The following is a 21,535-nucleotide window of genomic DNA, read 5'->3' on the forward strand; positions in this document are numbered from 1 at the left end:
CTGTACAGACCCTACCCCACAGTCTCTTCAGCCCACAGATGTAGAATAGGGCCTAAGATGTGAATCTGCAACACATTCCCAGGTGGTGCTGATATTGCTGGTCTGGGAACTATAATTTGAGAACAACCATCACAAGGCAAGAAAGAATTACTTAAATGCTTTAAGGAAAGAAAGGGGGCGGGGGAACAACAGTCTGTGTCCTTATAAAATAAACCTGGCCTAGGGGATAAGTTAGAAGGGGCCAGAATGGAATCAAGAAGTTCACTGAGGAAGGTGCTACATTAGTCCACGAAAGAGATGATGAAGCCTGAGATGGAACAGGCCCAGTGGGGATAGGACAAGGGCTTAAAAAAAAACAAAAACAAAAACAGACAGCAAGTAACTTAAAAATGTCCACCTGAGGGGGCTGGAGGCATGGTTCAAGTGGTAGAGCACTTACCTTACAAGCACAAGGCCCTGAGTTCAATCCCCAGTACCGCCAAAAGCAAACAAAACAAGCAAGCAAAAATGCCCACCTGGAAGACGAGGAAGTTACGAGCTTTGATGAGAATGCCCAACTTCTCTAACTCCTCACTATATTCATGTAGCTGGACCACTTTGTTGTTGATCTTGTACTCAGAGGAACCTCCTACAAGACAATAAATGAGTCAATGAGGATCAGGCCTCCCTCCTATCCCAGAAACGAGTCTAACCACCTCCTAGGACTCAAGGAGAGTTTTCTGAGCAGCCATACCCACCTACAATGACACGGGCAAAGGTGCGGTCCTCAGCACCCTCCTCAGAATAGACCATGCTGACAAAGGCCCGATTGGCAGCTGGCTTGCCCACAGGAGCTCCATGGATCAGATCCCGTAGGGTCTTTACCCGCAGGTTGCTGGTTTTTTCACCTAGCACAAAGCTGATGGCATCCATGAGATTTGACTTACCTAAGGGAGGAGAGGACAAAGCAGGGGAGGGAAAGTCAGGAAGGAAAAGGGGAAAAAAAACAGAATAAAGAAAATATGGAGACAAGAAATGTCCTCTAATCACTCAGTGCTCAAACTAATGGAGAGAGTACTCTTCTTCCCTCATAAAAACCGGGTCCTGCTAGGCATGGTGGTGCACACTTGTTATCCCAGCACTTGGGAGACTCAGGCAGGAGGATTTCAAGTTCCACCCTAGCCTAAATTGCACAATGAGATCCTACCTAAAAACAAAACAACAACAACAAAAAACTGGGGCCTACCAAACTTCTGGGTCAAAGACTTAGAAACGAAAACTCCATCTAAGGCAATAGTATATTCATAAAATGGATTGTTCTACAACCTTTTAGTACCATGGGGAAATGCCAATAATAAGTAAAACAAGCAAGATATAAAAGTCTGATTTTAAACTACAATGCACAAACAAAAAGGCTGAAAAGAAAGGGGAAATGATTGTGTGTGTGTGTTTTAAATGGGTATAGAATTTCAGTTGAAAGATGAAGAAGTTCTGGAGATGTGTTGCACAATAATGTGAATACATTTAACACTACTGAACTGTATACTTAAAAGTGGTTAATATCATAAATTTTATAAGTGTCTTACACAAGTTTTAAAAGGGTATATTGTAGTTATAATACAATATGAAATACAAAGCATAAGCTATGAAGTATCTTGCCAAAACATTTAACTGGAATCTTCTAGGAAATACAGCAGACAGAGGAACTTTGTAAATAATACCATGAGAAAACCTTTGGACAAACACAAATTGTTGGATGTTCTAAGACAAGTGGCCTGGTCTTTTCAGAAATTCAATGACTGTACTAGGAGGATATAGTTCAGAGGCATAGTGCTTGCCTACCATATGCAAGGCCCCAGGTTTGATCCCCAACACTGCAAAACATGAAAATAAAAAAATAAGTCAATGTCTAAAAGGAAAGGTTGGAAGAACCATTCTAGATCACAGATTACTGACACAATAAGCAAATACAGGGCATGAACATTTTGGTTTTTTTTAAGGTGAATTTTTTTTCTTTTTCTTTTTCTTTCTTTTTTTTTTTTTGAGACAGGATCTCAAATATGTAGCCCAGGCTAGTCTCAAACTCATGATCCTCCTTCCTCAGTTTCCCAAGTGCTGGGATTTACAAGAGTGTACCACCATATCCAGTTTCAGAGGATGAACTGGTTCCACAAGCTACCAAAAGACATTTCGGGGAGCAATTCAGGAAGCTTGAATTAAAAAAACTAGATAATTGATAACATAAGGAAATCAGTGTTCTTACTTGTGATAATGGAATAGTGGTAATACAGGAGAATGGTGATTTTAGGACACGAATGCCAAAGCACTTAGGGGTGAAATGTCATTAAGTCTGTAATTTATTTTCAAATGATTAAGCAAAACACATACATGTCTGTAAATGTTCATAATAAAAACTTAGAGGAAAAGGAACAGAAAAACACATGAAAATGAGGGCTAGGGGCATGGTTCAAGTGGTAGAGTGCCTGCCTAGCAAGAATGAGGCCCTAAATTCAATCCAGTACTGAAAAAAAAAAGAAAGAAAAGAAAATGCAAACGGTGTAACAGTGATTGCTTCTGATAGGGAAACTAGATAGCTAAGGCCAAGGGACAATCTTTTTACAGTGTATGTCCTTTGGAATTTTTTTGAATTTTATATTGTGTATCAGCTGTACAAATAAATAAGGTTTTTGTTTTTTTGGGTGGGGCTGGGGTTTGAACTCAGGGCTTCACATTTGCAAAGCAGGCACTCACAAAGCAGATGCCCTACTGCTTAAGCCATACCTCCAGTTCATTTTGCTCTGGTTATTTTGGTTGGGGGGGGGTCTCTCAAACTATTTGCCTGGGTTGGCCTCAAATCATGATCCTCCCAATCTCAGCCTCCCAAGTAGCTAGGATTACAGGAGTGAGCCACTGGCACCAGGCTCATCCATAAGGTTTTTAACATAAGGAGTGGTCATCTATTTGGTAGTGGAGTTAAGTTTTTACTTTCTTCATTTTAGAATTAAAAAAAAAAAAGACCTTTAGAAAAAGTTTAGACTGGGGTCAGAGGGTAAAGAGGTGTAGTTTGATTTCTATCTCAAGATTCTCCCAAACATGACTAACCTGAGAACCTGATTTCCAATCCGCTCTACCCAACCATAAAAATGGTCCTTCCATGGCAATAGTATAATACAGTGATTAAGATCTTGGGCAAGTTGGGGATCTAGCTTAGTGACAGTATATGAAGCTCTGGGTTCAATCTCCAGCACCATTTTTTTCCCCTTTGGCGATTCTGGGGTTTGAACTCAGGGCACTTGCTAGGCAGATACTCTACCACTTGAGCCATGCCTCCAGGTCCCCCCCAAATTTTTTTAAATAAAATAAATGCAAAGGACTGGTGCTCAAGTGCTCAAGTGGTACAGCGCCTGCCTAGCAAGCATGAGACCCTGAGTTCAAACCCCAGTACCACCAAAAAAATAAATAAATGCAAAGAGCTTCAATAAAGAACTTGACACACAATAGCTACTCAATAAATGAAACACCTCCAACACAAGTCTAAATTCTGCAGCATACAAAACAGGAGTCAGACTTTTCGGCACCAATTTCCAACCTTTAGTCTTCTCCCTGGACAAAAAGAACATCTCACAAACAAAAGCCTCTTTATTCAGAGTCAGTACTGTAAACATTTTTATAATAAATAGTATGAACTGCACACTGATAAATCATTTCAAGGAATGTCTTCTTTAAGGCACTCACAGACCAGTGATGAAGATACAGAAACATAAACCATGAACACAAGATGGAGAAAATAAACAACGTGTATCAAGTGTCTGTGCTAGAAAGGAAGAGCAATTAACTAAGAGGAAATCAAGGAATGCCTAGTAGAGGTGGGCCTTGAAGAATAGGGGGGTTGGGGGAGAGAGAAGGGCCTTTTCAGAGCAGCTAAATATACAGAGACAACTGAATGCCAAGAGATGCATCCTGGCTTTTTCAGGGACCACAACACCAATATCCTAAAAAATTGGGTAGAACCCCAAACATTAACCCTCTAGATCAGTGGTTTTCAAATGAGAACCACTGAGAAGAGCTTGATTTTGTGCCCTGCACCAGGACATTTGGCAATGTCTGGAGACATTTTTAATGGTCATACCTGGAGAGTGGGGTCCAGGGATGCTGCCAAACATCAGTGCACAGGACCAACCACACAGCAAAATATCTAACTGAAGTGCCAATGTTGAGAAACCCTGCTCTATGCAGAGAGTTAAACCCAAGGCAAGACTCCAAAGAGGTAATTTAGTATGAGCTACATCACAGCAAGGGCAGCCTCCCGGGCTAGAAAATTATTCAGCTAGTTGGGGGCAGTGGCTTACGTCTGTAAGTCCTAGATACTCGGTATCAGGAGGATTCGGTTTGAGACCAGAACAGGCAAAAAAAGTTTGAGAGATCTCCATCTGAACCAATTTTTTTAAAAAGCTGGGTGCAGTGGCACACGCCTATCATTCTAGCTATGCCGGAAGCATAGAGAAGATGATGACAGTAGGGCTTGGGCATAAACATTAGATCCTATTCAAAATATACATAAAGCAAAAAGGCTGGATGTGTGGTTCAAGTGAGAAACCGCGTGCCTAACACACGCAAGGCCCTGAGTTCAAACCCCAAGTACCGCCAAAAAAAAAAAAAAAACAGCTTTGACAGCTCAACACTGAGAGATTCACAACAGGCCACTTCTGGGGGTAGGTGAGAGGAATCCATGGGGTACCATCTAGAAATGACGAATTTAGACATGAAATAGAGCTCTTTCCCCACCCAAATCACTTAAGGACACCACCCAAATCACTCTACCACATCAGCCGGACACCATTTCCTGCACAGCATTTATGACAGCCTTAGATTATCTTATTTTCTACTTCTTAGTCTTCTCCTGAGAGTATGGACTTGATTTATTCTATTCTCCGCTAGTTCCACAACACGAACAACTCTTGATAAACATCAAAGCATACAACAAGTTTGGCAAGCGAACAAGTTCACGGTTTCCGTTGTAGGAAAGGGGCAAGTTCGAGGCAACAATCTCTGAGGTTGGGGGCCGGAACCCCATGCACTGTTAAAGACTGGAGCGCTGGGTCCGAAATTCAAATGTGCCGCCTCCGGAGAAAAGTAAAAAGGAAGGAATTGGAGCGTACCAATGGGAGGCGGGAGGGGACGCTGGGATGAAGCAGAAGTGTACCGTTTGGGACCGGAGGCCATGGCAGTTACCAGCCGTCTCACATTTTCCAGAGGGGTCAAACAAGGGTGGAAAGCCTAAACCAGCCAAACAGGCGGGGAGCCGCTCCGCAAGCAGTTTGGCAGCTGGCTCGGGACGCGCCTCTTTTGGCGGGAGGGGGCAGTGGGCGGGGCAATGTACAATTTGGCCCGTACCATTCGATCCGGAGCGGGGACCACCCAAAACTCAGGCAACCTGAGGAACATGTTCGAAGAGAGCGGGTCCGAATCGAACTCCACCTCAGGAAGGGCAAGGAACCTTTTAGGATTAACAACGTTTCAGATTGCATAGGCTGGACTGTACTACTCTGACGCCGGACAGAGGGTCCAGACAGGGACGTGAGCAAGGCCGCAGCTGGATTTAACTCACCAGAGCCATTGGGTCCAATGATGGCGGTGAACCTCTGAAATGGTCCGATAATCTGTCGACCCTTGTACGACTTAAAGTTCTCGATCTCAATCAGTTTCAGGAAACCCATGACGGGTGCGGCGCCGGCGTAGAAGAGGCCGCGCCGTACGCCAGGGAACTGATGTAGCCAGCGCGGGAAATGCCGCAGTGCAGGCCGGGCGTACGACAGATCTCGCGATAGTAGGCCCAGGCCAAAGAGAATTTCCGACTTCTGTCATTGGGACCAAGGGGCGGGGACTTCGGCCTGACGTTAATCCGTTGCCAGGGCGCGAGCCTACGACGGAGGGGGGCGGGGGGGCCCGCCCTCCTTTCTTGTTGCATAGCAACCACAAACCGCTGGACTGAGTTGTAGATAAGCTGGTGCTAGTAGGACTCACAGCTGCGTTTGGGATCCAAGAAGGCAGGCGGGGCCTGAGCCCACGCTTGCTAAGTCAAGTCAGAAGTCACAGCAAGGTTATGCCCTCGAGGGTAAGTGGACATGTAGTCTGCTAAATGGAATTGGAATGGGAATTAGAAAACCCCAAAGAGCCAGAGGGCTGGACTAGAAAGAGGGTCCAGTGGGAGGATTCAGTGGTGGGTAGGTAGAGTGAGAATGGAGGTGGGATGGGGTGTGAAGGGGCTTGGGCCTACTCCCAGAAAACAGCTGGGGAAGGCTATGGCCTTAGATCCTGTCCTTATCCCTTGCCTCCCTCCTGTTCCTCTAAAGCAGGGCTCAGAGACTGCTGCTGTAACCCAACAGACTTGGACCCAAACAAACCTAGGAACTTCAAAATTGGAATTCCTTACTGAGAAAGGTATCTTGTGTGAACCTCCAGGAATCATAGCTCCTAAGCCAGTGCTCTCCACCTACATCCTTCTTCTATTCTCTCCCCCCTCCCAAATTCTCCTTTCATGTCTCTCCCATCCCATTCCTACTGCAGCATACCCCTCTGACACCTTTTTTTTCCTCCCTGCCTCTTCCCTGCACCTCCTCACTCCCTTGTTTCCCCTCCTCCTCCTTCTTCCACCCGTCCCTCTCCACTCAATTCCCCCATCTTTACAATCCCTCTTCTCCCTTTCTTTTCCCCTCTATTTATTACTTGCACCTGCTCATTCCTGAGGCCATAGTCTTAACCGTCCAAGAAACTTAAAATGTCTACTGAATCTTTCCCTTCGGTGACCTTGTATTGTGGCAGATGGAACTGGTAGGCTGGGGTTGGTGCCATTCTCAGACTTAGACATGGAAAGATCGGATGGTTGCCTTAGTGGTAATTATTTTTAAAATAATGGCTGAAGACTGAGAAGAGACCTAAAGATTAGGACAAGACTGGGAACGTAAGAACACTTGGTTGATCTGGAATCTTAACTAGAATCATAAATGAAGTTCAATTGGGGGAAATAGCAACAATCAGGATAAGGGGGTAAAATGACAAATGACAGCAATCTCATACAATTCACAGAGAACTATTGTTTTATTTTAAAAGATAATGATCTTAGAGCCAGGAGCTGGTGGCTCATGCCTGTAATCCTAGATACTCAGGAGACAGCGATCAGGAGGATCACAGTTCGAAGCCAGCCCCAGGCAATTAATTCCGAGAGACCCTATCTGGAAAATACCTAACATAAAAAAGGGCTGCTGGAGTGGCTCAAGGTGTAGGCCCTGAGTTCAAGCCCCAGTACCACAAAAAAAAAAAAAAAGATAATGAGCCTGGGAGAAAAATTAACTTGGGACCTTATCTTACAACATATACAAAATGCAATTCCAAATGGGTTAAAAACAAATGGAAAAGGCAAAACTTCAGAAGTTTAAAAAGAATATAATCTTAGGATGAGGAGGGATTTTTAATCAAAAACTACTAACTTTAGGCCAGGCACCAGTGGCTCACACCTGTAATCCTAGGTACTTGGGAGACGGAGATCAGGAAAATCATGGTTCGAGGCCAGCCCAGGCAAATAATTTGAGAGACCCCCATCTTCAAATAACCAGAGAAAAATGAACTGGAGGTGTGACTCAAGCAGAAGAGCTCCTGCTTTGAAAGTGCAAAGCCCTGAGTTCAAACTCCAGACCCTCAAAAAAAAAAGATTAGGGTGACAGGAATTTTTATACACTCGTCAATATGCATGTATCCTATGATCCAGCGTACTCCTAGGTATACACTAGAGAAACTTTCCTTTATGTATATATAAATCTCTATTAATCTGAAGGTTCCTCCATCTTTTTCTTTTTGCAATTAAAAATTAACTGAGTCCTAGTCTCTTTAACATACTTCAGTCAGGCTTTTGTCACCACAACTCCACCAAAGATGCTCGTTTGTTTTGCTTTTTTTGTTTTGAGGTGGTGGGAATTGAACCCAGAACCTTGGACATGCCAGATAAGCAAAGATTCTCATGCCAAAGTCATTGGCAACCCTCATGTTACTAAATCAGTCAGTTCTTAGTCTCATTTTACTTGATCTCTCTTCTCCAAAATCACTTTCTTTACTTGGCTTCTTAGATATCATACTCTCCTGGTTTTTCTCCCATCCCACTAGCCACTCCTCTTCCCCTTGTCTCCCCTGGGCCATTCTTAGTCATTTACACTTACCTCCCTTAGAGATCTAGTATGGTCTCATAACTTAAATTTCTTTGTATAGTAGAGCACTTGCCTAACATGTGTGAAGCCATAGATTCAATCCCCAGCACCACCAAAAAAAATATTTTTTTCTTTGTATCAGCCAGGATAGGCTTGATTATACTGAGATTACAAAAATCCCCAAAATCAAGGGCTGGAGGAGTAGCTCAAGTGGTAGAGTGCCTGCCTAACAAGCATAAGGCCCTGAGTTCAAACTGCAGTACCGCCACAACAAAAACAAAACAAAAAATTCCCAAAATCCCAGCAGCTCATAAAAACAAAAGTTTGTATCTCACTTATGCTTCTTGTCAACTGTGGGCTGGCTGTATTTCTGCTCTATGTCATCATTCTAGAACCCAGACTGAATAAGCAGCCCTGACCTGAGACATTGCCAGTTTCATTCATAGCAAAAGATGAAGAGAGTTGTGATCACTTAATAACACTTTTTTTTTTTTTTGCAGTACTGGCATTTGAACTCAGGGCCTACACCTTGAGCCACTCCACCAGCCCTTTTTTGTGAAGGGTTTTTTTTCTCAAGATAGAGTCTCAAGAACTATTTGCCTGGGCTGACTTTGAACCAAGATCCTCCTGATCTCTGCTGCCTGAGTAACTAGGATTACAGGTAGGAGCCACTGGCGTCCAGCAATAACTCATAGTTTTGCTTGGGAGTGGCACATGTCAATCCTCCTTACATTACAGAGGGAAAAGCACATCACGTAGCTAACCTCAAGGGGAATAACACGAATATATAAATCTTCCATAGGGAAAAGCAGCAAATATTTTTGAATAAAATTTACCACACTATCTGTATGCTCTCAATGGATATCTAACCTCTCAAACTCATCAGGTCCAAAATTAGTCCTCTGATCTTCCCACCCACTACTTATTCAGTCCACAAACATTATTCAGTTGATGGCAACTCCATCTGTCTGATTGCTCAGACCCAAATTCTTGTAGTTCTTTTTTTTTTTTTTTTTTTGTGGGACTAGGGTTTGAACTCAGGGCCTTGTGATTACAAAGCAGGTGCTCTACTGCTTGAGCCACAATAGTTTTCTCAAACTGTTTGCCCAGGCTGGCCTTGAACTTTGATCCTCCCAATCTCAGCCTTCCAAGTAGCTAGGATTATAGGTGTGAGCCACAGGTGCCCAGCCTCATAGTCATTGATTTCTCTCTCTCACTGCACATCTAATCCATCAAGCAGTCCAAAATATATCCCGAATCTGACCACTTCTTGCCACCTCTGCTGTAAGTCACCATCATATCTTGCCTGTATAATCACAAAAAACTCAACTGATCTAGCCTTTACCTCTCCTTTCCCCAGTCTGTTCTGTTTTTTTGTTGTTTTTGCAGTATTGGGATTTGAATTCAGGGCGTTGTGCTTGCTATGCTTGCTAGGTAAAAACTCTACCACTTGAGCCATGCCCCCAAGTCCCCAGCCTGTTAGTCTTGTTTTTTTTGTTTTGTTTTGTTTTGTTTTACTGGGGTTTGAACTCAGGGCCAACACCTTGAGCCACCCCACCAGCCCTTTTCTGTGATGTTTTCTTTTTGATATAGGGTCTTGTGAACTATTTTGCCCAGGCTGCCTTCAAACCTCGATCCTTCTGATCTCTGCCTCTTGAGTAGCTAGGATTACAGGCATAAGCCACCAGAGCCCAGCTCCCCAGTCTTCTTTAACACAGGACCCAGAGCAATCCTTTAAAAATCAAAGTCATTGGGCTGGTGAAGTGGCTTAAGTGGTAGAGTACTTGCCTAGCAAGCATGAGGCCCTAAGTTCAAACCCCAATACAGACAAAAAAAAAAATCGAAGTCAGAACACATCACTCTACTGCTCAAAACCCTCCAATGGCAGCCCATTTCTCTAAGAATTAAAGCCACAGACTTTACAATGGCCCACAAAATCCTACATAACCTTCCCCCCATCCCATTGTCTGTCAATTCCTAATTGCCTCTCCTTCAACCACTCAGTCTAGCCACACTTACCTCCTTGCTGTTACCTTGAACGTGTACCTCTCATGCTTGCTTCCACCTCAAAGCCTTTGTGCTTGCTGTTCCCTCTGTGTGGAATGCACTCTCAATCTCACAATGTAGATTGCTGCATGGGCAATTCCCTCACCCTTTTCAAGTATTTACTCAAATATTACTTTTTCAGTTACACCTCCGTATTTAAAATTGCAACACTTCCCCTATTTCCTTTGCACTTCTAATTAATTCCCCTTATCCTGCTCTGTATTTTTCCATATTACTTACATCTTCTTATGAACTATTCAGTGTACATTTTATGCTTTCCTCTTTACTGCCTGTCTTCCCCCACCAGAAAGTAACCTCCACAATAACTCAGATTTTTGTCAGTTTTATTCTTTGATGTCTTCCAAATATTTAAAGAAGTATCTGGTCACTAGTAGGCACTCTACAAATATTTGTTGAACAGTAGATTAAACACTGAGTGAAAAAAAGCAAGACACCGAAGAAAACATACAACTTGGTGTGTTTTTTTTTCGCCTTACCACTATTCTAACAAGGAAAGTTCAAAAACAATAGGCTGGAAGCATGGCTCAAGCAATAGAGCACCTGCCTAGCAAGGATGAACCCCTGAATTCAAACCCTAGTATTGTCAAAAAGAAAAAAAAATTTACCAAAAACCAAGAAAACTTGCTAGGTGTGATGACATGTCTGTAATCCCAGCTCTTAGGAGGCTAAGTGAGGAGGATTGTGAGTTTGAGGCCAGCCTGAGCTACATAGTGAGAACCTTACTCAAATAGAAAATTTTAAAATGTTATTCAGGGATTCATACACATACACAGTATATATTAACAAATATTAGGGAAGGAACAGTAACAGCTTTTGCATAGTGTTCTGGGAGTAAGGATGAGGGAGAAGAGACACAGAACACTTCACTGATACTGATAATGTTAAGTTGGGGAACTGGTTCATGGGCCTCTATATAATGTTTCCAAATTTACATATGGGTTATATATTTTTTCCTGTATCAACTATGTCAATTACAGAATAATTTTTTTAAAAAAAGGATGGAAAAAGCTGTAAGAGGAATTTCAGGAATGATGTTCCAAACAAAGAAGCACCACATACAAAGGCCCTATGGTGAGAATAGATGTGGAGTACTTGAAAGGAGGCCACTGTGCCTGAACACTGTAAGCAAGGGAGACAGTTGTGCAGGGACCAGATCTTAAAAGCCAACAGTAAGGCATTTGGATTAGATTCTCAATGCAGTGGGAAGCCAGTAGAGAAATTTTAAGCAGGTGAAAGACATGATCAGATTTATGTTTACAAAACTCTTTTTTTGCTGGGCACCAGTGGCTCACGCCTGTTTTCCTAGCTACTCAGGAGGCAGAGATCAGGAGGATTGCAGTTCAAAGCCATCCCAGGCAAATAGTTTCCAGGACCCTATCTCGAAAAAACACATCACAAAAAAGGGCTGGTGGAGTGGCTCAAGGTGTAGGCACAAAGTCCTAGTACCTCAAAAAAAAAAATCTTCTTTTTTTTTTTTTTGTCTGTGGCTTTGGCTGGCTTGCATGCCAAAAGTGGGCTTCCCAAGATATAAAAGAACAAAGGAAAATTTAAGTCATCTAGCCTTTTTCTAATTAGAAAGTAAGTAATAAAAGGGGAAATTTATTTCAGAAAACCTTTCTGGTTGCTGTGTGATGAGAGGGCTATAGGAAAGAACAGAGAAAGCTGGAAGACCAATGTGGAGACTACTGCAGTCATTCAGGAAGGCAAGGATAGCCCTGGCTTTGACCAGGGCTATTTTGAAAGAAGAGGGATTAAGGGAAAGGATGCCTCCTGAGTAACTTTGGTGATGTCACTTACTGAACTGAGGGGAAGTGAGTGGAGCATAATGAAAAAGAGCAAATGTTATCAATACCTTTGAGGCTTAGAAAGGTGGGCAGGGGTCAGACCATAAAGAACTTTATAAATCTGGCAAAGGGGCTGAACCTTATTTTGTAAGCACTGGGGAGTCATTTGCTTTAAAACTGCTTTCAAAAGTTTTAAGCTGAGGAGTGCCATGGTCAGATTTGCTTTCAGATCACTGTGGTAGCCAGGGCAGAGGATAACATTGGAGCGCCGGAGACCAGTGAGGAACCTGAGAATATTGCCTGATATTATACTGTGAAGCCTGAATTAGGGTGGTGACAGCAGAGATGAAATCTATCCGGAAGTAATATCAGTGGGAATCATAATTGGTGAGATATTGTAGGGAGAAAGGAATGGAAGTGAAGTGTAGGTCAAGGTCAACACTGATGGGCCATTCCACCTCTTCCTTGCTCTAGATGTATAAGGTAGACCTGTCAGCAGATCCTAAGGAGGTGGCAGCCATTGAGGCTAGAAGAAACAGAGAAAAAGAGCGACAAAGCCGATTCTTCAATGTGCGGAACCGAGTCAAGGGGGTGAGTGGATAGTGGGGGCTATTTCACAAAACTGGGGCCATCTCACTCTTACAACTAGAAAGGAATGTAGTTGTACCCATTATAGCCCTTCCCCTGATTCAAGCAGGCCCTAGTACTGGAAAGGAAGCAGGAAGGAACCTACCCACATGCCTGGGAAGATCATGGGAACAGAGATGGGGTAATTCAGGGGAAGAGATGGAGTGTAACAGCTGGCTCTTTTCTGGTCAGTCGTGGGCCATTTAGTCTAGTTCTTGAGACAGGCAACATAGAACCAAGAACAAAAAAAGCATAAAGGATATTTGGTATTGCATATGCCTAAGTTATTTCTTTAGACTGAGAAATAGAGACTGAAGGGACACTTACTCTTCACTAAACTTGTATTCCTTTTTGTACTACTCTGAGATGTTTTAAATGAATTATAATCAAAATAAAGAGAAAATATTGGTAGTTTGAAAAACAAAAAAGGATTGCTGGGTGGGTAGATAGCAAAGGTGATAAGGTATAGTAATCTGGAAAAGACACCATCTTCTGTTCAAGGTCAGGTCTGCTATTTGTTAGATGTGTGACTTTGAATAAGTCACCTGTCTTTTTTGAGCTTCAGACTCCCCCTCTGTAAAACGAGGCTAAATAAAGGAAGCATTGAAAACGCAGCTCAGAAAACCAAAGCAAGTAAGTAATTGGTTTGGCTGTGGTCTGAGTGGTCTTAGATCCAGGTGGCACACATTTCCTTAGAGCCTGCCCTGTGCCAAGCACTGTTAAGCTGTGAGGACACAAAAGTAACCAAAACCCAGCCTCCGCCCTGAAACAGCTCACAGCCTGGTGGAAGAAATAATAGAGACAAACTACAATATAATGTGGACAGTGTGTCCTAGATTATGGGAGTAGAACCTGCCTGAGGGACAGAAGGAGAAGCCAAAGCTGGTCTTGAAGGGTGAATTGGTGTTTGGGTAAAGAGGGGAGGAAAGTGTTTCAAGGGTAGGGCACAGCTTGAGCAAAGGCTATGAGTTTGAAACAACCTAATGTGCTAGGAACTGGAAGCACAGCTCCTACAGCTAGTATGAGTAGGGGCACAGGCAAAGAGGGTGCAAAGAGATGAAGGTGGAAGAGGCGGAAGTTAGCTCATAGAGATGATTACAAGCCATGTTCAGGGGTTGGAACTTTATGCAGTAGGTTCTGGGGAGCTATTGGAGGATTTTAAAGTGGTAAGTTCTAAGCAGTTCCTGTTAGATCACTTAAGGCCCCTGGTAAGTCTCTACCCTGATTTAGCTCCTTTCTTTGGTGTCTAGGTGGATGTTCAAGCCCTGAACAGCCAGGTAAAGGAACAAAAGCTTCGGAAGGCAAAAGAGCGGAGTGAGGAGGCAGCTTATGGTAAATGCCCAAGGCCAGGGTCAGGCAAGGGGGTTAAAGCAAGAGCCTGAGTGGGCTGAAGTAGGGCAGTTCTGCCTGTAAGTGGGGCCTGAGGCCCTGGGATGGCAAGACAAATGTGATGGCTCTTGGAAACACAGGCCATGCTGACAGGGCTCTGTAGTGCTTTTTCCATGTCCCTGTCTATAACCTCCAGGTATCAAGCAGGTGCAGTATGACCTTGTAGCCCAGATGCTGGAAAAGGAAGAGGCTGAAAAGACATGTCGGATGACCAAAAAAACACAGGATTTTCAAAAGCAGAAACAGCAGCTACCACTCAACAACAGGCATGAATTTAACTTTTGGGATCCAGACGGACTTCAGTTGTTTCCAGCCTGTCTCGGTGGTACTAATTCCTTCCCTGGCCCAGACATCCTACAACACCTTGGTGAGGATCTGAACAGGTCCTCATGCCTGAGAGCACAGCAGGAACAGTTCCGGTGCAGCCTGGATAAGCAGCTGCAGAAGCAAGAGGAAGCCAGGGCTGAGGCGGCACGTATAGGTAAGCAGCCAGGGGAGCTCTCCTGACCAGAAGTTTGTGGGGAGGTGGTTACCCATAAGGCTAATGCTGAAAGGTTAGGCTGTGTGGGTTCAACCTCCTTGACTTCCTTCAGTAACTGACAGTGTAGCCATTGTTCATGATTAGTCTGGCACTCTATTACTTGGGGGCAGCATAGTGTATACACACATTTAACAGCTCTGCCACTTACTAGCTGATTTGGGCAAATGAATGTTCTTTCTGTGATTCAGTTTCATCTTTTTTTGGGTGTGTGAGGTAGGGTGAGAATTGCTAGTTAGCCCAGTCTGGCCTCGAATTTGTGAGCCTCTTGCTTCAGCCTCCTAAGTGCTGGAATTATAGGCATGTACCATCACACCCAGCTCTATTTCTTCATCTATAAAATGGGAATAGTAATCCATGTCACCTACCGTAGCTACTATTATGATATTGTCTGTGGCCATATCCTTCTCTTCCATTAGAGGAAGAGAATATGTCTCTTCCAAGGAATATGTCTCATCTATTTACACTGTTCACCTTTCAAATCACCACAGTGTTTGACAGGTCCTAAGAATGGCATCATCAGTGTGTGGCTAGAGTGGAAAATGTTCGTACATTTGCTAGTGCAAGATGCTGTTTGCTCTTTTTGCCTGTATACAAAATACACTTTAAAGATCACTTCCTCCTGGAAGCCGCCTTCTCACCTATCACCCAAACTTATCATGGTTTTTTTTTCATTTTGGTGCTGTGGATTGAACCCAGGGCCTTGCACATGGCTCTGCCACTGAGTTATAAACCTAGGCCCCCAGTCTTCATGTCTTGTATACACCTCTGCCATTGTCCTTACCAAATTGTGGTCTTATTATCTGTCTGATATGTGTCCTCCACTAGAGAGAGGGTTCTCTGATGGCTTGATGATTCCATGGTATCCTCAAGACCCAACACATGGTCCTCAGACTGAGGCTCAAAGAGATGAAATGATTTACTCAAGGCCACACAGCTCAGAGGTCACAGAGCTGCATTGCGACTCAATTTGCTGCACTTTAGCTATCACAAGCCCCCTCCCAAACATATATACACATACATAAAACTTGTTGGATAAATGGCTACATGAATGAACTAGGAATGGAGCAGGCCAGTACAGTGCCTCAGCCATATTTCTCTGTATAGATAAGCTCAGTAACCAGCTGCGCCTAGCCATGGACATGCAGGCTGCCCACACAGCCAGGCTGGAGGAGTCTTGTCGTGTGGCCATGATGACTGCCATGGCCAATGCCAACAAAGCCCAGGTATGATCTGAACCATCCAACTTCCTAAACAAAGTCCTGGGGAACCTTAGCTACATCTTTCCCTTCATACACCTTCAAAAATCAGCACCATTGAGGACTCTTCACCTACAATCCTTCTTAGGACACAAGTGGCCTCTCCCTACCTCTAGGTGCAGGAAGACTTGAGAACAGAACATTGCCCTTTCATCCCTAGCTTCTCAGTCTAAGGCATTCCTGAATGTGGAGAAGTTCCCTGCCCATTCTAAACCACCCCCACCCCACCCCCAACTCCCCACCACCCCCACCCACCCCAATCCCCGCTCCACACCCTTAGGGTCATTAAAAGGCCACAGTGTTCCTCCCTTCTAAGGTGGTGGGGTAGGGCTATGTTTCTCCCACTCCCCTGACTGAGGGTACCCTGAGGTTGAGCACCCAAATACTTACATTTGGGGCCCCACCAGGCTGCTGAGCTGGCCATGCGGCAGCGCCGTGAACATCAACGCCAACAGGAGGCCAACCTCAAGGAGATCCAGAAACAGGTCACCAGTGATCTACTGACTGAGAACCCCAAGGCTGCTCAACACCCCAGGGCTCCCCACCGGGTCCTGTCCTACTGCTGGAAGGGCATGACTCCAGAGCAGCGGGCTGCCATCAGGAAAGCCCAGGGGGCGCAGTGCCATGAGAAGGCAGCTCAGAACCGGGCAGAACAAGCACTGAATAATGAATGGGAAAATCAAACCATGTGCTTGGCCCAGGCAGCGCTTGAGCTAGAAGAGCAGGAGAGGGAATTGTGTGCCGAATTTCGAAGGGGGCTGGGTTCCTTCAACCAGGATCTGGCTAAGGAGCAAAGAGCACAGTGAGTTCTAGGGGGTTTGCATTGGGGATGAATGCTAGGGGAGGGTAGATTGGGACAACAAGGACCTGGGACAGAGGGAAAACACATCAGCTGAGGCATCTGAACCTCTTTTACAGGCAGAACTATCTGAATTCCATAATCTACACCAATCAACCTACAGCCCAATATCACCTACAGTTCAATAACAGCAGCCGCTAAATTCAAGATGGTCATCACTCCTTCCTCTCCTATGAAACTCACAGATGACTAGAAAATCAAAGAGAAAAATGCTACATATTCCCACTTCTAATCCATTCCCCAGTGGGAGCAAGCTAAGCCAATTCCCCTACCTTCAACCTTAGGTAATAAAGTTATGCCCTAAAATCAAAGCCATGTGTTGTACTGCCTTTCCCACTCCACCCTGGGGCTCTGAACATCCAACCCTGTTAGAGACTTCACCGTTCTTCCCCATGTCAATTACTCCAGCACGCACCAGTGCTCACATCATGTGAGAAAGAGAGACTTTATTAGGCACAGAGGGTGACTGGTGGGCAGAGTTACAAAATGGCTATCAGGCTTCCTCCAAGCTGCAGAGTAGTACCCCAGGCGAAGGTGAGGCATAGGTGCCTGTAAGTTTTCCCTGCCTTCTCCCTTCAAGGCTGCATGCGAATGGCCCCATCCAGCCGGATGACCTCTCCATTGAGGAATGGGTTCTCGATAATGGTCTGTACCAGGTGAGCATACTCATCAGGGTCACCCAGTCGGCTGGGGAAGGGCACCTGGCTGGCCAAGAAGTTGCGCACCTTCTCTGGAAGGGTTGTCAGCAGTGGGGTGCCAAACAGACCTAGACAAGATAGCCAAAGAGTCAAAGACCCACCCTTGTTTTCATATTTATTTAGCCCTGCTTCTTGGTATTTCCCTGGACCCAGAGATGGACAGCTTAGGTGGTGGATACTTTCCCCTTTAAACTGCCTAGAGATCCCGCCCAATTCCAGATGTGGCAGAGGGAGGAGATATGTCTACCTGGAGCAATGGTCATCACCCGGATGCCTAGGGGAGCCAGATCCCGAGCAATGGGCAGTGTCATACCCACTATGCCCCCCTTGGATGCAGAGTATGCAGCTTGTCCAACCTGGAGAAGGAATGGAGGTCATGGATGGGAGGGCCCCAACAATTCTCTGAGATACAAGCCCTGCCCCCTGCCTACACACCTGGCCCTCAAAGGCAGCCACACTGGCAGTGTTAATGATTACTCCACGTTGGCCTCCCTGGTCTAGTTCATTCTGACCCATCTCACCAGCAACCAGACGGATCACATTGAAGGTGCCCATGAGATTCACCTGTAGGAGACATGATATAGAACCTGAGGCAGAGGCAGCCTTTTGCTCCCTAACAGCTTTGGGAGTACCCACAGCCAGAAACCTCATTCCTAACACTAGAGAACCTCAAATGCCTTACATTGAGCACTCGCTGGAAGTCCTCCAAAGTATGGACCTGGTTCTTCTTTAAGTTGTATGTCTTAATGGCCACTGCAATACCTGCACAGTTGACAGCCACATCCACACGGCCAAACTTTTCTTTTGCTAGAGTCAGGGCTGCTTGCACATCCTTCTCAGAGGTCACCTTCAAAGGGAGAAATGGAAAAGATATTCATTGCCCAGGACACATTTTCACCACTAAACCTAGAGCAGGGGAGGGCAAGCCCAATCCCTGGGTGGGGTCAGAACTATATGAGCAAAAGAGGGGCCAAGAGAAAAAGTTGTGTTAAGACAAGAGGAGTGGGGTGAAGGTGAAAATGCTAGGTACTACAGAGAAGTGTTGTGAAATATTTTTCAAATCTATACCCTCTTTTGATATATTCACATACCCCTGGTAGTTCTCAATTGCTGTGGATCAGAGCATGAGTACAACTCCAATTTGGGAATTTTTGATAGGAACATAAACTAGCTAAGAGGACTTAAGAAAAGTTTTTCAAATCTATAAATGTAAAATTACAGGGCACAATATGTATTTTTAAACTATACATACCTTCTCCAGGAGATTCGATATATCCAATCCTCATCCCCACTGTGGTGAATGCCACTTTAGGGAGTCCTCAATAGAGGGTACTTCCACAATTGCTCGAAGGCTCAGGCCAAAAGTGACAAGAGTGGGTTCACCCAGGTAAACAACACCTTGGGGAAGGACCCCCACGGGTTTTCAGGTACCTGGGGGTAACCTCATGCACGCCCTGGGGGAGAAGAGGTTGCCATACTTACGTCGGCTGGGGCGAATGCGCAGTTCTTTCCTAACTTCTTGGCCTGGGCCTCGCCATCCGAGCTGGGTAGGTCCAGAAGCACAGCAGTGGCCCCCTGCCCCACCAGTCGCTCCGCAGTAGCCAGGCCAAGGCCCGAGGCTCCTCCGGTTATTATTGCGACCAGGCCCTGTGAAAAGGAACACGGTCTGCTGCTACACTGTCCAGACCACCCCAATCCTTTCATCTGCCTGTTCTCCAGACTTCTGCGGAGAAAGGGCGGTGGTGACCCAGATGTGGTTCTCTTCCTCACTAATGAGACCTCAGAAGTCTCATCCTCAACCCATTCAGTAATCCCACAAACATATGCAGCGGAATGCTGGCTATCACCTACTGAGCCGCAATACCGGGCCGCAGATAAGCGTGACCCTTTCTCCCAGCACCCATTTCTTCTTCCTAGTTCCCAGTTGCGCCGTCCCAGCCCGCATAGCAGAGCACGCGTTAGAGGCAAACAGCGGCGCTACCTTTACACTCCGACACGCCGCAGCCATCTTGCACCGGCCTCACACTGGAGGGATTTTAGTCCCTGTTTGCACAGACGCCCGCTCATTGCTGGAGGAGGAGCCGGTGGGCTGGGTCTTATGGGATGGGACCTCCCTCGCGCGGGGGCGGAGACATTCCTCGCGCAGGGCCTAGGGGGCGTGGCCTGCCGCTCCTGTACCTTGGCAGGAAAGCAAAGTCCTGGTTAGAGGCTTCTAGAGACGTTTCTGTGGAGAAAGAGCCCGATAGCTGTGCAATATCACGACATCTCCTTTGCCCTGCTCTCTAGCTGACCATTTGATAGGTAGCCAGCTCCACAGGGGGAAAGGAGGGTGGAAATTGAAATTGAGCCCCCTTCTCCACAGTTATAAATGAATCTGAGATTCCTATATGCCGGACTCTTCAGGGCACTGGGGATACCCAAAGGAGTAATAAAAGGTTCATACTTTCCAGGAGGGCAGTTGGGCTGCAGAGTGGTTCAAGCGGTTTGAGCACCTGCCTAGCAAGTCTGAGGCCCTGAGTTCAAAACCCCAGGGCAAAAACAAAACAGGAGAACAGTTGGAGAAAGATAATTATAGAACAGGCAAAGGCAGAGACAAAGAACCAGATTTACAGTTCTGGTGCACGTTATACAAACTCTACAACTGAGCTACAACCCCAGCCCAAGAACCAGGTTCCAAAACATACAGATGAAGAAATCAACAAACGGAGATTCTGAAGGGTGGCAGAGTGGCTCAAGTGATGAGTGCCTAGGCAGGCACAGGGCCCTTAGTTAAAACCCCTGTAACACATGCACAGAATTCTGAGATTACAGAGAAGCACCAAAGAGAGAAATATGTTGAGGCAGAGAGATACTGAACAGGACCAGACATAAGGATGTGTTAAGTCAGTAAGAGACAGAGATGCTAGGAGGCAGGTATTCTGAGAAGTACAAACCAGAAGAGGCAAAAACATTTCTCATCAGTTCAGCCTTTACTACTCTCCTCTGTGTTCAATGCATTTTAAGTCCCAAAGCCCAGATGACACATAGTGGATTGAACCTCAACCAGAAAGTGTTATGTATGTTATGTTTTTGGTCATCCTACAAAATCCTGCAGCCAGTGCCACAATTACAATCTTGAGTCCAGACATCTAATCTGTCTTCCTTCTATACTTTTCCCAAAACCACAGTGTTCAGGCCATAAATCTTAGCCTACATTTTCTTCCTCATGATTGCTTTATCTTTTCTCCCTCTGAAGTGTCTCCCCACCTACTTTCTTGCCCAGGAAGACTTCCCCTCCACCCTCCTAATTGTTGACAACTGCCACACCCATCTTCTCTACACCATATTCATCAAACCATTTAACACCAGACCCACAATCTTCCTATGTGAAGTGCTCCCATCAATTGATAGCACTCTTCACTGGCCCAGTATGTTCCAGTTACAGTGGTGTCCTGTATGTTCATCTTTACATTTAACTGTGCCATTGCCCCTGCTTGGAATGCTTTCCCCCGATCTTTGCATGACAACCTTTTAAAAAATAATTATTGGCATTCAGAATTATACTTAAGACTTACCTTCCAGAGGGGTCCTCACTGACCACTCACACTATAGTGACCTAGTCACACTATAGCCACCTAGTCACTATCCCATTGCATATTTGAATTCTCTGCATAGCACTTACAGATTCATACATAATCCATTTCCCAACCTTGGACCAGATATGTTTTGAAACTCAGAACTTCTTCAATTTTAGAAAAAAAGACATATTCCTATGACATAATTCTTTATACTGCATATACCAGAGTATATTAATTACATAACTACTGAGAAAGCACTGGAGCCCTGTGAAAGGTATAAAATTTCACATTGTACAAATAAAGACCATAAATACCTCATGCTACTTCAGATCAGGTTTGATTACCTAATGAGTTTGGGCTACAAAGTATGAAAAAATAACCATATACTTTTCAGAACTTTCTTTTTTGGTGGTCCTGGGGTTTGAACTCAGGACCTCACACTTAGTAGACAGTGTTCTGCCACTTGAGTCATGTTCCCAGAATGCTTTTCAGAACTTTTGGCATTGTGAAATTGTGCCTAAAAGCTTGTGAGACTATCCTCCAGTGTAACTTGGCTTTATTTGAATAGCTCTTCCCCTGG

General features: G+C 44.9%; 3 protein-coding genes across 10 annotated transcripts in view; 1 reads left to right on the forward strand and 2 right to left on the reverse strand.

The window, feature by feature from the left end:
- Smc1a (structural maintenance of chromosomes 1A) overlaps positions 1-5,786 on the reverse strand; it is a 58,348-nt gene extending 52,562 nt beyond the window's left edge. For 2 of the 3 annotated variants that reach the window (XM_074063145.1, XM_074063143.1), the window contains exons 1-3: positions 5,588-5,786; positions 738-926; positions 516-628 (exon numbers count right to left, since the gene is read on the reverse strand). In XM_074063145.1, the coding sequence (XP_073919246.1) occupies positions 516-628; positions 738-926; positions 5,588-5,696 (411 nt within the window). In that variant the 5' untranslated portion in view covers positions 5,697-5,786. Of the gene's footprint in view, positions 1-515; positions 629-737; positions 927-1,821; positions 1,880-5,587 lie in introns of those variants that run through there. The other variant, XM_074063144.1, reaches the window with a different exon arrangement.
- Positions 5,787-5,810: 24 nt separating this feature from the next.
- Positions 5,811-17,011, forward strand: Ribc1 (RIB43A domain with coiled-coils 1). 6 transcript variants are annotated; one of them, XM_074063148.1, is made up of 9 exons: positions 5,811-6,094; positions 6,333-6,420; positions 8,678-8,838; positions 12,503-12,619; positions 13,906-13,987; positions 14,181-14,525; positions 15,690-15,808; positions 16,249-16,643; positions 16,760-17,011. In XM_074063148.1, the coding sequence occupies exons 4-9, from the start codon at positions 12,503-12,505 to the stop codon at positions 16,839-16,841; spliced, it is 1,140 nt and encodes a 379-aa protein (XP_073919249.1). In that variant the 5' UTR covers positions 5,811-6,094; positions 6,333-6,420; positions 8,678-8,838; the 3' UTR covers positions 16,842-17,011. The 6 variants fall into 6 exon arrangements, with proteins under 6 accessions (XP_073919249.1, XP_073919248.1, XP_073919251.1 ...); XM_074063147.1 differs by having other exon boundaries at positions 6,336-6,420; XM_074063150.1 differs by lacking the exon at positions 8,678-8,838.
- A 115-nt stretch (positions 17,012-17,126) lies between these two features.
- Hsd17b10 (hydroxysteroid 17-beta dehydrogenase 10) lies at positions 17,127-19,536 on the reverse strand. Its single transcript, XM_020187493.2, has 6 exons — positions 19,380-19,536; positions 18,881-19,045; positions 18,081-18,245; positions 17,834-17,962; positions 17,646-17,754; positions 17,127-17,466 (listed from the first exon to the last, which is right to left on the reverse strand). The coding sequence occupies exons 1-6, from the start codon at positions 19,404-19,406 to the stop codon at positions 17,276-17,278; spliced, it is 786 nt and encodes a 261-aa protein (XP_020043082.1). The 5' UTR covers positions 19,407-19,536; the 3' UTR covers positions 17,127-17,275.
- Positions 19,537-21,535: the final 1,999 nt, after the last annotated feature.

The sequence above is a fragment of the Castor canadensis genome, chromosome X, assembly GCF_047511655.1.
Source record: "Castor canadensis chromosome X, mCasCan1.hap1v2, whole genome shotgun sequence".
In the NCBI taxonomy this organism is placed as follows: domain Eukaryota; kingdom Metazoa; phylum Chordata; class Mammalia; order Rodentia; family Castoridae; genus Castor; species Castor canadensis.

Bases quoted from the DNA above. Each gene is read 5' to 3' on its own strand.
- Ribc1 (XM_074063146.1), top strand. The intron at 12,620-13,905 runs GTGAGTGGATAG...TTTGGTGTCTAG, and splicing joins TGCGGAACCGAGTCAAGGGG to GTGGATGTTCAAGCCCTGAA. The intron at 15,809-16,248 runs GTATGATCTGAA...GGGCCCCACCAG, and splicing joins CCAATGCCAACAAAGCCCAG to GCTGCTGAGCTGGCCATGCG.
- Hsd17b10 (XM_020187493.2), bottom strand. From the start codon at position 19,406: ATGGCTGCGGCGTGTCGGAGTGTAAAG. The intron at 18,246-18,880 runs GTAAGTATGGCA...CTCCCTTTGAAG, and splicing joins GCGCATTCGCCCCAGCCGAC to GTGACCTCTGAGAAGGATGT. The intron at 17,963-18,080 runs GTAAGGCATTTG...TGTCTCCTACAG, and splicing joins ACTTCCAGCGAGTGCTCAAT to GTGAATCTCATGGGCACCTT.